This window comes from Scomber scombrus, chromosome 18 (assembly GCF_963691925.1).
Source record: "Scomber scombrus chromosome 18, fScoSco1.1, whole genome shotgun sequence".
Lineage (NCBI taxonomy): Eukaryota > Metazoa > Chordata > Actinopteri > Scombriformes > Scombridae > Scomber > Scomber scombrus.
The window spans coordinates 27,059,029-27,075,545 of record NC_084987.1 but is presented as its reverse complement, the minus strand read 5'-3'; the positions used below and the strand labels follow the sequence as shown (position 1 = coordinate 27,075,545).

The 16,517-nt window shown below is 38.3% G+C and overlaps 1 protein-coding gene across 1 annotated transcript in view; it reads right to left on the bottom strand.

The window, feature by feature from the left end:
* The window catches only part of si:dkeyp-72e1.9 (syntaxin-binding protein 4), an 87,653-nt gene that overhangs the window by 24,847 nt on the left and 46,289 nt on the right, over positions 1 to 16,517 (bottom strand). The window contains exons 4-8 of the mRNA XM_062439373.1: positions 14,286 to 14,355; positions 14,099 to 14,173; positions 8,442 to 8,521; positions 6,456 to 6,579; positions 4,912 to 5,053 (exon numbers count right to left, since the gene is read on the bottom strand). Coding sequence (XP_062295357.1) covers positions 4,912 to 5,053; positions 6,456 to 6,579; positions 8,442 to 8,521; positions 14,099 to 14,173; positions 14,286 to 14,355 — 491 coding nt within the window. The remainder of the gene's footprint in view (positions 1 to 4,911; positions 5,054 to 6,455; positions 6,580 to 8,441; positions 8,522 to 14,098; positions 14,174 to 14,285; positions 14,356 to 16,517) is intronic.

Genomic DNA, 16,517 nt, shown 5'->3' with positions numbered 1-16,517 from the left:
TTAATTGATTATTATATTAAAAACCACCATTGGGGGATATTACATGACATTACATTTTTTGCTTTTGTAACAGGCGTGCAAACACAAGTGCACATTCCTGTATTCTCTGTCTCATCCCTTCATTCTCCTTCTTTTCTTACTTGTCATCTTGTCGACAGTTGATAGTGAGTGGGTGGACAGAGAGGCGAGGAGGATGGGATTGGGGAGAGGAAAGCAGAAGAAGCTGGAGACAAGAACAAAAAGCAGCCATATGTGCAAACAGGAGGGGTGTGTAGGGTTGATCAATGATGATTCTTCTCTTAAAATGATGATATTTATGTGCTACTTGTCATTATACCATATGTTTGGCCAGGAATATTTAAAACTATTGATACTTTGAAATCCATCATCAAAATAAAAAAAATGTTAATCTACAACATTGGGCCTATTTTTGTAGATTTGGCCATCACTATTATTGGTTGTGATCACATTGTGCTTATCAAAGTAAGAAAGTAATGAAGGAAAGCAGAATTTTTTCTACAACAAAGTCTAAAGAGGATATATCATATTGCATTGTCCACTAACATAGAATGAGAAAAAAGAAGTGAAATACTACTACTACTGCTTGTTTACAGCCTGTCGAGCCACTGGAAGTCTCCTGAGGGGCAGAGTGGTGTGAACTTTAGTCTCCGGCATTGAGGTCAGACAGGCTACACCCCCATCTACACCCTTACCCATAACCTCACTAGATAAAGACCACACTGGCATTGAATAAACTTCATGAGGTGCAGAATTGTCAAATATTGACCCAATCCCAGCAGATACTGTGCTGGGTGAGTACAATGTTCTTCATACTGGTTGTTCAAACACAGATACTTTAGATTTTCAGCCAGAGATGATAAGAAAGGTTCTGTTCTTTAGGGGAGCTTTCGAAAGAATCAGAGGAGAACTACTCCCCTTCAATAAACACATCGAATATCAAGAACCTCTCACATAAAAAGGGGAGCTTGGAGTGGTGGAGGCAGTGTTGGCCTCATTATGTCTACTGTCAGTGAGAGGAGTCAGGAAGAAGAGTCATGTTATAAAGGCACATGTTTATACCATGGATGTATGATAAGAGCTAGATACTGGACCAATAATGGTGCCTAGTGAGTCCAATAAGAATTGCTCGGCTGACACATACACCATTAAAAGTTTCTAGCTTCTAGGTTTGCTTCCAGATTGAATATGTGCAGTAGTGTTTCCCTCAGTGGCCCCGCTCACAAGTTCCCATTTTTACACTTTTCTCTGCTCAAATATAAAACATCCATGGATGAAAACTTCATAATAGAAAGCGTCATAATTGGCCTTTTCTGCAATTCGAGGTGTCCTTTAATATCAAGAGACCAAACTAACTGTCTAACTGTCTAATCTAATCCTATGGAGGACGTGTATATAATGTAATGTCCATTTGACATACTGAGTCATGTTGTCAGATAAAGTCATCTTAAAGGGCCTCTGGTGAGGTAGTGAGGTAGTGTGGTTGCAGTGTACAGCACTTGTTGCCTTGTTTTTGTCAAGCACAAATGTCTGTGTTCCCAGTATTCCCCCGGACACTCTGGCCGGGGTGCAGAGCTCATCAATCACATTTACAAGTAACATCTCATCAGAATACATGGAACATTTTCCATCCTTCCATCCTTCCATCCTCATCGAAACCCCTTAATGCTTCCAATAGTTCAATTTCCTTTCTAACGCATTCGACCCTCGGCTAGTCGGCAGCACTGGATATAAAAACAGCATATAGAATGTGTAAGGATCAGTGATTAAAAGATGACTCTGGTGATAAGTAGATAGATAGCGCTAGAGATGTGTGAGAGTGTTTGAAGAAAATCCAACTACATACTGTATTTATGAGCCGTTTTTAAAGATGTAAGTCTCAGAAGAAACCAAGTGACTTAAGGGTGAGTGTCAGACGAGGAGGGGATAGCATGGTCTGAATGTGAGGTGCTACTGTACTGTGTGTGTGTGTGTGTCTATGCGTAGGGTGATGGCCTAAGCAAAGTCCTATAGCTTTTGATGGCTGACCTTCACACTTGGTGTACTGTATCTGTTCTGGGACTCTGGGACTCCTCTAATAAAGCAGCACTGACACCAAAACAACACAAACACCAAGAAATATTCAAGCAGCACTGTTTCACATTCTTTAATCTAGCATGAAATCCTAAATATTCATCAGGACTTAATGAGCTCACAGGAATGTATTTGTCACTGTATGTTAATTTCCTACAGGGAATCAAGGTGACACTGCTAATAATAGAAACATACTATAAATATTCTGTGTTAGGAGAAACAAAAGTATCAGATTAGTGGTATTTGGAAGAAATGTTGGAAGAGCTTTGTGTTTAATCTTCATCGCTGAGCTACAAGAGTGTTTTGAAAAGTCCCCACTGGCCTGTTATCTACTGCTACACCATACCATCCCAACCAGTTCAATTTGGGCTGCAATATGGGTCCCAAGTGGATTTGTCTGCAGTTTCCATGGTGGCTCCACCTGTGTTTGCCCATATCGGCTTCAAGTGGGTTCTGACTGGGTTTCAGATGGGGCCCAAAGATTTCAGTTTCATTTTAATACTAAAGCCTGGACTCAGTATCTTTTCTTTTTAAAAATGTGTGGTGCAAAGTTCAAAACATTGAGGTCACTACAGTAAGTTTAAGAAAAGACAGAATGTTCAGTGAATCCAAATGACTGGTTTGAATTGAGGTGTAACTGTCATGAAGAACAGTACCAAATGACTATACCCCCTGTTTTTGTAACTGTTACTGCCTTTACAGGAGCCAGTAGGAGTGAGATTTAGCTCTTCTTTGTTTAGGATGGGGAAGGATGTAGGGAGGGGTTTTATTTTGTGTGGTACGTTATAGCAAAATCTTTGAAGTAACTAATAAGATATTAAATAAATAACAATGAGAAATAATTGAGAAGTCTGGACTTATTGTCCCGTTTACTGTTTCCTTATTAAGCTGAAACAGTTAGGTGAATCCAGGATGCTGGGTTACAACACCATTACTAGTACTAGAACTTTATTCAAAACTTTACAAATTTCCAATGGTTGTGTTTGGAAGCAGGTGCTTCACCACCCATACGCCTCCAGACACATCTGGCAGAGATCTGGACTCTGCTATAAGGGGAACTCCTCTCATTGGTATTGGATTCCATGATGATTTGATAAGTGGTCCAACATTCACTTTCTAATGCTCCACCTCAGAAGTCAACACTGGATATTCTTAGGATGATAAAACCAAAGACCACTGTTTCATATCTAATTTCTCTTCTTAAATTGAAGTATATATAATTTCCATCACTTCACGTGTTACTTTTTGCAGTGGTGTCACTGTAAATTGTGATTAAACATTTTTCTGTGATGAAAGCTATAGGAAATAAAAAGGAAAAAGGGAAACTATGACACAATGTGTTAGACATGGAAGCAAGAGATCATGTGAAATACAAATGAATGGAACCATGAAACTAACACATCATTCACATCCTCCACCTCCAGAAATAAATCTTTCAGGAGTGAATTTAGTGGTTTGACCTGTTACACTAAAAAGCAGCAACTTACATTATATAACATAAGTGTTACTCTCAGCTAATGTTAGTTTTAGTTAACACAGTCACGTTGATGTCATGTTTGGTTAATGGTACTAACTTAGTAGTGATGCTAGGGACATCACCATGGTAACTGCACACATCAAAGATGGTGACAGCAGAATACTTAGCCAAAACTACCAAATACCAAAACTATTAATAATCAAATGACTAAAATATGATCAAAAGTGAACACCAAAAGACTGAAATAAATCAAATTAAACTGACTCATATCACTGCACATGTAAAAGGCTAAAGATCTATGGTATGTTATATCTCAGTAACTCTGTGTCTGGTTGGTTGTAGCCTATATATTTGTAAAGTGAATACAATGTGGTTGGAGGTGACATCTAGTCACAAAAACAGGATCAGCAGCCTGTGACCTGAGCGTGGCTCAGCACTATTTTATACTAATCTGACGCCAAAGCTGCAGAGGTCTGCATGTGCTCTCTTTCATTTCCTTCTTCATCCCCCTGTCTCACCTCCACCTTCCTCCATCATGTTCACTTCATTTTCCTACAAGGAGTCCCTCTCTGCGGCACTGCATCCATCTCAGTCACGCTTTCAGCAGCTAGACTCATGTTCCTCACGTCAGTGCTCGAGGGATACGGTGAGCACACTGAGCCACAAGTAAAAAATATCCTCTTTACAGCAGATAGGGAATTGCTTAGCTAGAATTCATTGACTCACATGTATATGTTGTAGCTGAAGCACATCTGTATTGTTTTAAGAAGTCTTGTATTATTCCACAACAACCTAGTTCTATGATTCTTTCAATCAGAGATGCTCCTGAGAGAAAGTGAAGTTATGTGAGAAATGGAGCATATTCACTGAGGAAACTGTCAAACTGCATTTTTCTTATTTACTAAGGTTAGGTTGAGCTTTTCCAGTAAAATGGAACAAAAGTAATACTGTTTAAGATTGTGTCTTTGCTATAATTGTATTTAAAAACTATATTTGGTAACTTCCTTAAACAATCCAAAACAGCCTCCCCATGCATTCTGTGAGGTTGTAGAACCATGTGGAGTTTTTAAAGTTTAAAAGTTAAAGTTTTATCTAGTAACTATAAAATGTAAATGGGTAGCTCAGTGTCCTGACACCACACAGATTTAACACCCAGACAGTGTCAGTGACTGGTGAGCCAGATACTCTCGGGATTTGGCGGATACCAAAACAGAGCTAGAAGCTTAAAAAACCAGGGCTGACTAATTACTTTGATGTTCTTCTGGTCCCTTGTTTGCATGATTAAAACATAATTGTATGGCTTGTGGCAACATTATTCCCTTCATCCTTGCCTCCATCCTTACCCGGTGACAGTCTCCTCCAGACAGCACCTCCTGGATGAAGACAGCAGGGCCATCGGGCCGGTTGGAGCCTCCTCCGATGGTGATGCCCAAATTGCTGGATCGTGCCACTGTAATAAGTTGAATCACTCCTTCACCTGGATGACTGAGAACACAAAGACGTATATGCCTAAATATTTCAAGTTAAACTAATGGGTTCCTTTTTGTGAAGTCAGAAGGTACAAAGCACAGATAGATGCTCGGTGTACCATGGACACGTCTACATAACAAAAACATTACCCAAGATGTTACATTGACCAATTTTAAGTTAAAATATATAAACAATACATGCACTGTATATAACTACAAATATCCAAACATTTTATATTGACTGAAAGCTTCATTAGTACATACTGTTTATTAACCCTTACATACTGTATGGGTCAAATTTGACCCATTTTGACATTTGACAGCTGTAAAAAAAAAACAAATGTCTTGTACTGAACCATAAAGTTCTTGTCATTTTACCTTTACATAAAATACATTTCCATCATTATTGCTATGTTATATTTTCATGTCTTAGGTAAAATAGGACATGATATTGTGTGATTCTCCAACAATGAAAAAATACACTCTCTCTGCTCTCTGAAACATGAATCAAGGTTTAATCACACATTTATTGATCAGTCAGATCAACTATTGATGCTTTCTAAACACATCTGTGGTTCAAAGTTTGGTATAGACACTTTTTATGAGAGGATTCTTAGACCGGGTCAAAACTGACCCAGAACATACTGTGAGGGTGTAGAATATGAACAGTATGTAAGGGTTAAATTAGGTCCTTTCTGTGATAGTTTAGACCAGCTAAGGTTTCTACTTCTGCTGACCTCAGCTTTCATTGCTGCTACACTGAAATGAATGAATAATTTTCATGGAGGTTTTACATCTCTCTGTTCCACATGTCATGATGTAGCTGAGGATTCTTAAAACCTGTAGTGTAGAACCTTTACATATAAATGTAACATTTGTTATATTTAAGCACTTTCCAAACAAGTTCACACAATGCTGATTAAGCCTATCACTGCTAGTTAAATCTCTGTATACACCAGAGGTTTTAATCTGGCGCTGGGATTGGGATTCCCCCGACGAATCCATTATTACAGAATGCTGGCTAACTTCTGGTTCGCCTTCTGCTAACTTAAATGAGGATAAAATAATTGAATCATGTGGCTCTTCTTTCCAAATGTTATCAGACTGAATGGATCAGATAGTGAAACTCAATGCTCAAAACATTTATACACTGTTTTACAGCCGTAACAGTTGTGATGGAGCTACGGTGGAGCTTATGATGTAAGCACGTGTCAATAATGTTTTTGTAATTACTCTCACTGCCAGTAGGGGAGACAAAAGTCCTACACACCAGCTATAAAACACAAATCTCTCAATATGTACTGCTCACCTGCCGTGAGTAGTAATGATAGATACAAATTTAAACAATGGTTCATCTGTAATTCTGTGTTTAGTAAGAGTATTTGCTGGCTTTTGAATCCTGTATAAATGAATCTCACCTGAGGGAGCGCAGCATGGCCCCGCCGTTGTTGTATGTGTTCTGAGAGCCTGCCGGGCTCAACAACAAAGGACTCTGGGAGCGAGATGAAGAACCAGATGATGTGCTATCCAGGTAGCGGCCTCCTTTGGATTGGGGGGGGAAAAAGTATGTATATTAACCTGCTATTTGCTAGGAGGTAGAAATACCATTTATTGCCAAAATGCCTTTAAAAACTTGCAGTAATTATTGAGATGAGGGGTGGTAAACAAACAGGAATGCCTCCTGACATGTCTTTTATAGAGACAGCTGTGCAGGAAATAAACTTCAGTCATACTGAAATAGAAGATTTCCCCATTTTGTTGCTGCTACAAATGGCTTCACTGGCAACGAAGCTCTCCATTGAAAAACATGCATCGGCCTGTCAGACATTTCTTAAGTCTGAGCATCTCTAAGCACTGAATAATACCCAATATGCTGACAAAACCAACTGCAGAGCATCCCAAATACCCCCAAACTGCTTCTATCCACTGCCTTGGGTAGATCTGCTGAGATTCAGCAGTATACATGAGGATGCCATGAATTCTTTGATATGAAGAGTTTAAAAGAGCTCATGCTTTTGCTGTGGCTTCTAACTAAGCTTCTAAAAAAATAGCAAATGTGAGAAAAAAGTTGTTGTCATCATGTATTTCAAAGCTCAGTAACGTTTCTATATTAACATGGATGAGGTCTGGTTGTTCAAATCAGAAATAAGCATTAGATTTCTCTAAACATAAAATCACGAGCATTAAAACATGAAAGATTTTAGCTGTAGCTGCCATGTCTTCTCATTCTGCAGAAGCCAGATGCATCAACACCACCCACTGCACATAAAACACACAAGACTGCTCACATGATGAAGCCCTGTTTTCAAAATCTACAGCAGCTGGCTGCTTCCTACCCAACTCAAACAGATGTTGGCAAATTGTGTAATGGACATGTGCACTTGTCGTAAGCCATTTTTAAAGGCCGACTAACTCCATTTACCCTCAAGGCTTTGCACCATTTTAGGACATACTGTGTAATTACACCCAGACATGATGCAGTCTAGGTGTTCTGTGCTTTGTGATATGTGTTGGAGATTTGCCAACATCATATAAGATGCATTAAATAAATTAGAGTTAGCACTTGTAGATAAAAGTGTAGAAGAGTGTGTACCAAATATACCAAACCCAAGAGCTGAGCCCCCTATATCAGCTGGTGCTGAGATTCACCGCCCCCTCTCAGACTCAATGTCTGAAATGCAATGCAATGTAAAGAAATACATTTGGAACATTGCAAGGAAGAAACTAAAAGCCAAAGTACGTCAGAATGTTATCTGGCCCTAAAAAGAGATGATGAGTTGGAAGAATGTCTCTTTACTGTCAGAGATAGAAAGCAGAGACAGAGTCTAACCAAGTAGAGGCTGAGACAACAGGCGAGGATGAGACAGAGATGTAATTCCTCCTACAGTGTAAAAACATTCAAGGAAATACGGAACATTTACTTCGGCAAGGTAAACTTTTCAAACATTTCAGATTTCAAAGAGCTTCTCAAAATGAAAAATGAATTAAAAATACTCCGAGGAGAAGGAGAGAGGGCATGTGTCTTGCCGCCCAATATGCATCAACCTAGAACAGTGGTCTCCAACCCTGCTCCTGGAGAGCTACTGCCCTGCATGTTATAGGTATCCCCCCCACTCTAACACACCTGATACACACCTCAACTAATTATTAACTCGTTATCAAACCCTTTGATAAGCTTCAGCTGCATGATAACGAGTTCATTATCAGAATGAGGTGTGTTAGAGTGGAGCGATATTTAAAACATGCAGGGCAGTAGCTCTCCAGGAGCAGGGTTGGAGACCACTGACTGACACAGGATATACTATCAGTCTTATTTTGTTTAATTGATTATTGATGCTTTGGTGATATTGTTTTTTTGTGACATTCATGCCATTAAAGAAAATGACTGAGCAGGTATTGCTTACCTTGCTGGATGGGAGAGTTGCGTGTTGATCCCGTGCTACCATTGGATCCATATTTCTCCAGCAGCTCAGCAAATTCTCTCCTTTCCAGGGAAACAACAAGAGAAATGTTAAGAGCAGAGACAGATGAAAAGATGTGCACATATACAGTTTTATTAAGCGGGACAGTGAGATGAACCAAAACTAACCATGATGTTATACCAACTTAAAAAAAAATCAATTTACTATTATTTACTGAATTTAAATAGAGACTGACATAGCTTTAATCCCAATGTATTATACAAAGTCAGGAACAAATGTTTATTAAATGAAATGAGAGGAGATGAGTGTATATATTTAATGTCTCTGAATATTACTTATGTATTGTGTGATATCTACAATACATGCACCTGCATGCTCAGACTCCTCAGCTCCTGTCTGTAGCTGTATTATAGTGTTTGTTATTATCATGATTTTGTACCAGGGCTGCTATGGAAATAAATACATGATAGTAAAATGTAGTGTTATTAAATCTGAAATCAGCCCCAAATATGCATATGCACTGTATGTTCTTAATAATACATCTAAATAATTTTTAAAGCAAATCATTATTTTATGCTGTACTCTCATATTTGATGCTCTATTGTAGTCTAGTTTTTTGTTTTCTTTCTCTCTATTTTTCTGTTTTTTCTTTTTTATTATAATTGTTTTTTCTTTTTTTAATTTTATGTTTTAATGTTTCAAATGTTACTGTTTAATCTTCCCCTGATAAAGCACAGTGAGTTGCCCCTGTGTATGAAATGCACTGTATAAATAAAGCTGCCTTGCCTATTATTTCATGCAGCACTTTGTTTGTATTACATACTATTTGTATTTGGTTTTGCAGTGCTGAACCAAATCAGAGTTTTGTAATTTGGTTTTCCTTTGTCGTTTTTTGCCTACTTTTGTGTGTTTTTGGAAAAGCGTGTTATGTGTATGAAAGACTTTAAGATATAATTACATCAAATCAAATAAAACCATATTATTTTAACATTATTTTTTGTATAGAACAGTAGGAATAATGTCCTATTAGTTTTTGTAATTAGAATTGGAAACCTCATCATTAACTGTACTATATTATAGACAGTTATTGACCTGATTACAGTATTTACACATCAGATCAATGTGATAACTGGAAATATACTGATGAATATGATATGTTACTCATCATTACTCCCTCAATAATAATCATATCGGCATACTTCAATAACAAACTGATCATTTTGGGTTATAAATTCACAACAGCACAGCTTCACAGGACTGGAAACGGTGCATCCGCTTCCTGTTTTTGCTGAAATATGATCATCTATAATACAACAATATAATATCCGCTGAGGATGATGATTTGAATGTGGCGTTTCTAAGCAGATTATGATAAGCAGTCACATTGGCTCCATGGTAAATAAGGACACAAATTGTTCTTGGACAGCACAAAAAGACGACCTTAGACTGCACCTCTTTCATAACAGGCAGCAACAGATGATTGGGTTAAGGGCTGGCTCATTTATCTCACACTGAAATGAATGATCATAACAATGAAACAGTCTTTATAATCTGACAAATGGCCACACGCATTCTTTTGATCATTGCTGTTGCAGCTGGTTCGGATGTACGCTCCTATTTATTACATGGCAATGAGCTAGCTGTGTCCTTTAATCACCTCCACCTCTCCTGTGTGATCTGTGTATTCCATAACACACTTATTTCTACATATGCATTAGTTCTTGTGTTTCTACTGAATATGTGATGGGACGATTTGAGATTGGGGAAAATATTCTTTACACACATATATATGGATCAATGATGTGATGCAACCCAGTGTAATCAGTTTTTTTTCTTCATAAAAATAAATGTGAACTAAAATGTGGATTAAATGTAATTCACTTTTGCAACTCAACACTAGGTTTTGTAAGGTTTTACATAATTTGTCACAAATTATTTAGAAAAAATGTTTTTTAGGATATTTCCTTATCAATATTGACAAATGCTTTAAAATTTAAATGTAGAAATAGTCCAAAAATGTTTATTTTCATTTGATGTTTTTAAATGAAGTCATTATTAGTATAAGTACACTTAAATACACTGTAGGTGAATACAATATGTAATATGTATCATTCTTTTGTGGTTACACCACTTGACATTTTCAGGAGCAGCCAGTTTTACTTTTGGTAAAAATGGTGCAAATGTCATTTCAAATGATATAAAACCAACAAAAATATTAAATGTACATTTTAACAAACCTGATACTGCTTTTATAACTATTTTTTAACATATTTTGGAATTTCTCATAGATATATATATAACATAACATATATAACATATATATGTTAATAACGTTCATTAAACTGTTCTCTCTCTGCTTTTACTGCTACAAAACCATGGCAACAAAAACCAACAAAAACATAATCACATAATCACAACAAACAGGTGGTGTGTGTATGCTATTGTGGGGGAAGTACACCTGTGTTTGCATGTATGCTTCATTTAAGGCACATTTGGAGGACACATTGTAAATAAGTCAATAACTTGGTTGAAACCACAGGAGCAAAATAAGAAAGACGTGCTCCAAACAGTGACAGCCTGGCAAAAAATGACAAGTGACGTCAAACATGAATTTAAGGAAACACATTCAGGTATTTCCAGATGCTAACAAAAATAACAGAAACATAAACTTGTCAAGATACGGCCATGGCGATTCACGAAATGAACTCGGAATAAACTTCTCTCCCCCCTCCTCTGTCATTGTCCCCTGCTGCGTGCTTCCCAGCCCTACGCCCCGCTGCAGCAGAAGGATAGGTACGTGACGTCACATGGAAGAGCGTCTGTCACCTAGGTTACTGCTTCAGACCGCCGCAAAAACTCCACTGCATTTAAGGTTTAGAAATGCCTGGGGAAATGTAGCTTCTGTGGACACTACTGTGTTATTTGATCAGTAAAATAGCTTCACTACTGAAAAGCTATTTGATGTAGAAAACAGCGACGTTACGACCACACTACTGAGAAATGTAGTTAAACTTAAACATGTGGATAGCTACTAAAATAATCGTGTCATGTACTGTAGTTGGAAAAAAATGAAAGCCACATAATTTTTTGCAATGTTGTTTCTTGAATTTGAACGTGGCTTACGTAGGTCTGCCACTAAATTATAGGCCCTGCTGAGCGTATGATAACAGTAGAGTGGGGATTTCGTTTGATTATATTTACTGAGGTTCTCACAGCTGGTACACACGTAGCTAGTGCTAAACTAGGTTTTTAAAAGAAGTAGAGGGAATTTGTTTGGGGGTAAGACACAGACAGACAGGCATAATCCCCCTTCTCCCTGCCGCCCACTCTCTCTCTCTCTCTCCCCCCCCTCCAGCTTCTCTGCTGTGGGCTGCATGGTAGTAAGAGCACAGATTAACATACAAGGCTCATCTCGTCAGGAGCACAGCCCTAGGTTAAGCCTTCTCCACTCCCTTAGTCTGCTGTTATTCCATAGCAACACAAAGTAAAGAAGGTGGGGCTCAGGCTACCTTGCCACTGACTCCACTACTGTTTGTAAGAATAAGAGTAATAATCACCTGAAAACTGTCACTTGACCTGTCAACACTTTGCTTTACATTCATGCAGTTCACTATGTTCATCTTGCCTAATAAATCCACAGTGTGTTACTCATGGCTGTGTCACAGCACTATTACCACTATTCATTTCTCATTTCTGACACGCACCCTCTCAAAAAGCTGAGGTGTAAATCCTGCCTGTGTCAGAGTCTCTTCAGTGAGGATTACATGTACAGGCAGAACCAAGCTAACATTTTTTAGGAAATATCAGGGCTGACACTCATGTGCAGCAGTCTCACTCGTTTAAAATATGCAAATCCACTATTACCTTCCTTAACTTGCAGTTAAGGATCATGAGGTGGATTTGAGGGGAAGATGAGGCCTGCGATGGTAACAGCTGGCACTGACCTTGTTTTCACCATAAACTGGTTACGGTGAGATTAGAAAACCGGCGGAACACTAATACCACCAGCCTCTGCTGCCAGTATTTCCGGTATCTGTTTCATATGCTGTATACAAGTTGTTTTGAGATCACATAGTCACACTTACTTGTATTGCTTATGTGAACAATTTGTAATTCATCAGAATGAATTTCATTATGGCTGCTTTGACAGCAAGACTGTCTGACCAAAGAATGCATGATCCATAGGTCTGTTTCATGCACATGCTGAGTTATAAGAAACAGACCATGAGGAGTAAACATGAAGTCATGTGGATTGACAGGTAACTCATTCATTAGACTGTTGTGATGATGTCATCCTGTATCATTAGAACTACATGAACACATGGAATGAAATCTGCACCTGATGTATTTCTCTCTCTTCTCTGGGTTCACAAAGAGTTCATGAAGAAATAACTTATTATAAAAGTTGTTAGTTCAGTACTACAACTCAATCTCATTTTATCAATGATGACAAACAGGATGAAAAAGAGGCATCTTGTAGCATGAGACTGGTTGGCTCCACTAGCATGATAGGCAGTATCATCACAATGCCATGACCTATTCAGTAGTACAGCCTTTATTCCTACTTATCTTGCACCACTAGTCAAAAGTGCCATGGCCTACTCAGTTATCAAACTGGTTCCACTAGCCTGACCAACAGCCGCTAAGAGCAACCTCTTTGGAATGACAAGCTTTTCTTGAATGCATCATAATAGCGTATTATTATATAGATCACTTTCCACAGTTCCATATCTACAAACACAAAATCCTGTAGCTGTACCAGAGTTTGTGAGCAAACATACACCAGAGTTCACTGGAGGTACACTAAACTATCTTGACAACACAAAACCAGACAAACAACTAGTGCAGCTGTTTGTAATACTATTTTTTCCTTTCAGCGAATACAGTTGTATTCATTAGCGTGGCCTCTGATGCAAAGTGATTGCAAGGGGAGCATCAAACCATCTTCAAAATGCTGGCATCACTCCCAGGATGCTTGTTTAAAGAGGTTGCCAGATTTGAGCCTTATAAACATGGGCTTTAGATCTCATTTATGAAAAAAAACAACAACATTCAATTTGGAAATTTAAAATAGCTATCTCTTCACTAATTACATATGTGAGATTAACCACTTCAAGTATGAATCAAATATTAAAAAACCCAGCCAGCAGGTCCATGTGGGCCCCATAAGGGTTACATTTGGGCTGCAAATATGGGTCCCAAGTGGGTTTGTCTGCAGTTTCCATGGTGATCCCACCTGTGTTGGTGGTTCTGACTGCGTTTCAGGTAGGGCCCACTGGGTGAGACCCATGTAGGCACCATATGTTTGCCCATATGGGGTCTAAGTGGGATCAGAATGGACTTTAATGGGGCCCATTTAGCCAGCCCATATGGGCTTCACATGTGGGGCCCATGTTACTGAAACCGTGTGGGACCCGCAAAATTTGCCCAGTTCAAGCCCATGGCCACGTAGCCTGCATTTAGCCCATGCGGGGCCCACATGGGCATGCTGGCTGGGTATGAATACTGAACAGTAGGCTAGAAAGTTATGAATCAAATTCTGAACTGATAGTTTACTATACAGATGTTATTTAGGTTTGAGAAACATTCACAAAATGATCATTCCCCTAACAAACACTGTGGCACTGTACTGTACTTACTTTGCTTCCTCATCTCTGGCTATGAGAAGGCGCATGTGATTGGTTGCTGAGGCTGCTCTCAGGACGTCCACAGCTCTGGAAAGGAAATGCAAGACACAAAAAACACATTACATGATTGTTAGAGTGTCACCTCAGTCAATCATAGTTTTCAGATAAAGATGAGAGCAGGTAGACTTTAGTAGATTACCTTTCACTTGTGACTCCTACTAGACTGTCCCCATTCACCTCCAAGATCTGGTCCCCTGGCAACAGGTTTCCTGTCACAGATCAGAGAAAGGTCAGATAGTAGTCCAACAGTGTACAGTGGAGGTAGCTACATGAATAACTTGTAATACAGTGTAATGTTGTGCACAATGGTGAGAATACACTTCTATTAGCTCAACAGGACCAGAGGATTCCCTATGTGAGAAAGGAAGTAATGAGTCAGGTATGTCAACATAAATGGATCAAAAGCAGGTATGTCCACAATACCTCCAGAAAACACCAGCAGCACTGGACGATATTTGACTCCACAGTAAGTAAACTAACAGGAGTGTGATGACCATGGCCACACATGCTAATATTCTTTATATATACTTATCTACACAGGTTCATTTCATTTTCAGGTAGCCACACCAAACAATTGACACAGTTTCTTTGATTTGGAATGAGTTTTGTTTTACTTTGAGTTTTACATTGTTTTAGTGCACACATTTTAAGAATATAGGTAGGCATAACTTTCTGTTATATTAATAATTTCATGGGGTGATTTGGGTTTAGTTTGTTTGTTTTCTATTTAGTTGTGGTTCATTTTGTTTATCCCTTGTGTGTTATTTGGTTTGGCCAAGCCAGTATATATGTGCTCCCTTATGTCATTATGTCAGGTGAGTTCTGTTAACATCTCAGTTTCTTTGTAGTTATAATGAGTGCAGCTATTTTTATTTCTACCTCCTTTATAGACTGAGCTTTTAAGTTCTTGGTTTTGTAATTGATTTTTTTTTTTTTTTTTTTTTTTGGGGTGGGGGTAAATAAAAACTAGGGCCCGACCGATACTGTATGTTTGGGGGCGTTGCCGATACCGATATTAGGGAATTATGTAATATAATATTGATATATTTGCTTATAATTTTATATATATATAAAGAATATATATATATATATATATAAATGCACATTATTACAATGTGGTTATCAAACATGACGTCAGTGCACTGAAACAGTAAACTTCACTGGGAATTTAATAATTGTGAATTCCTATAAGTTATAAAACACTTACAACAACAAAAAAAAACTATGTACTTACAACTTGAATTAAGAAAAATGATCAAATAAACATAAAATGCTGCCTATATATCTTTAAAAATATATATCTGTGCGGACAACATATATACCGATACAGATATATCTGTGTTAGGTCAATATCGGCTGAGCGATATATCGGTCTGGCTCTTGTAAAAACCCTATTTCCATCCATCGTGTCTCCTCATTGCTTCACTGCTTGGTCCCTAACAAGAAGCAATACATTTTGAGTCTGTCAGGTCAATCCAACTATATCTACAGCCCAGTCCTTTTTCTATTGTCCCACTCCAGACCCTGGATATTTCATCAAGGGAAGATTATTGAAAGGTAGAGCTTTCACGTTCTGGGTAATTCATTTTTTGTTAGTTTACACCTCCCTGTCATTTATTCTTTCACCTTATAAGTTGTTAAGAAGATTGCCCAGTTTGTATGAAGCAATATCATAACCTGGATCAGAGCTATTCTTCTCCCCACTTCCTGCAGGGACAATGTCATGAGGCAGGTATGAGAGCTGGTAAGGCTCCAGTATATCTGGTCACCACTAGAACCCATATCCCATCCCCAGAGCAACACTGACCCAAAAGCTAGACTGTGGCCAATGTCTTACCACTTACAATATGAACCCATTGACATGGCTAATTGTCATTATTGCATACAGCTGCTCACAGCCACTAACGCATCATCTCAGGAAATACTTCAACCATAATTTCTCAAGTTCAAGCTTTTCTTTGACTCAATTGATTTTTGCAGGTGGTAAAATTGTAGCTGAGGTCAAGAGCTCTCTCTAACATGTCTGTAGCCCCTTTTATTGCTAAATTATAAGCTGCTGCACCTCAGTTCAAAGGTCAGTATTTCAAAACCGGAGCTGTGTGAAATCTTCATATTGACATATGTTACCCTCCAGGTTGAGACCTTTCCAAAAAATGTATTTGGTTTAGCTCTTAGAACAAAGTTTTACACAAGCTGTCCCAGACCTAGTTTCAGAGAGCACTTTAAAGGCCTTATAATATAAAACAAAAGCTTTTTCTTTGTTTGTTTTTATTTTGTTAGCTAGTGGAAGTAGTGACTGCTGATAATCTAGGACAGTAGGCTTGCTCGGGTTTGGGACCACCTGTTCTCATTCAAGTAATACTATTTACAC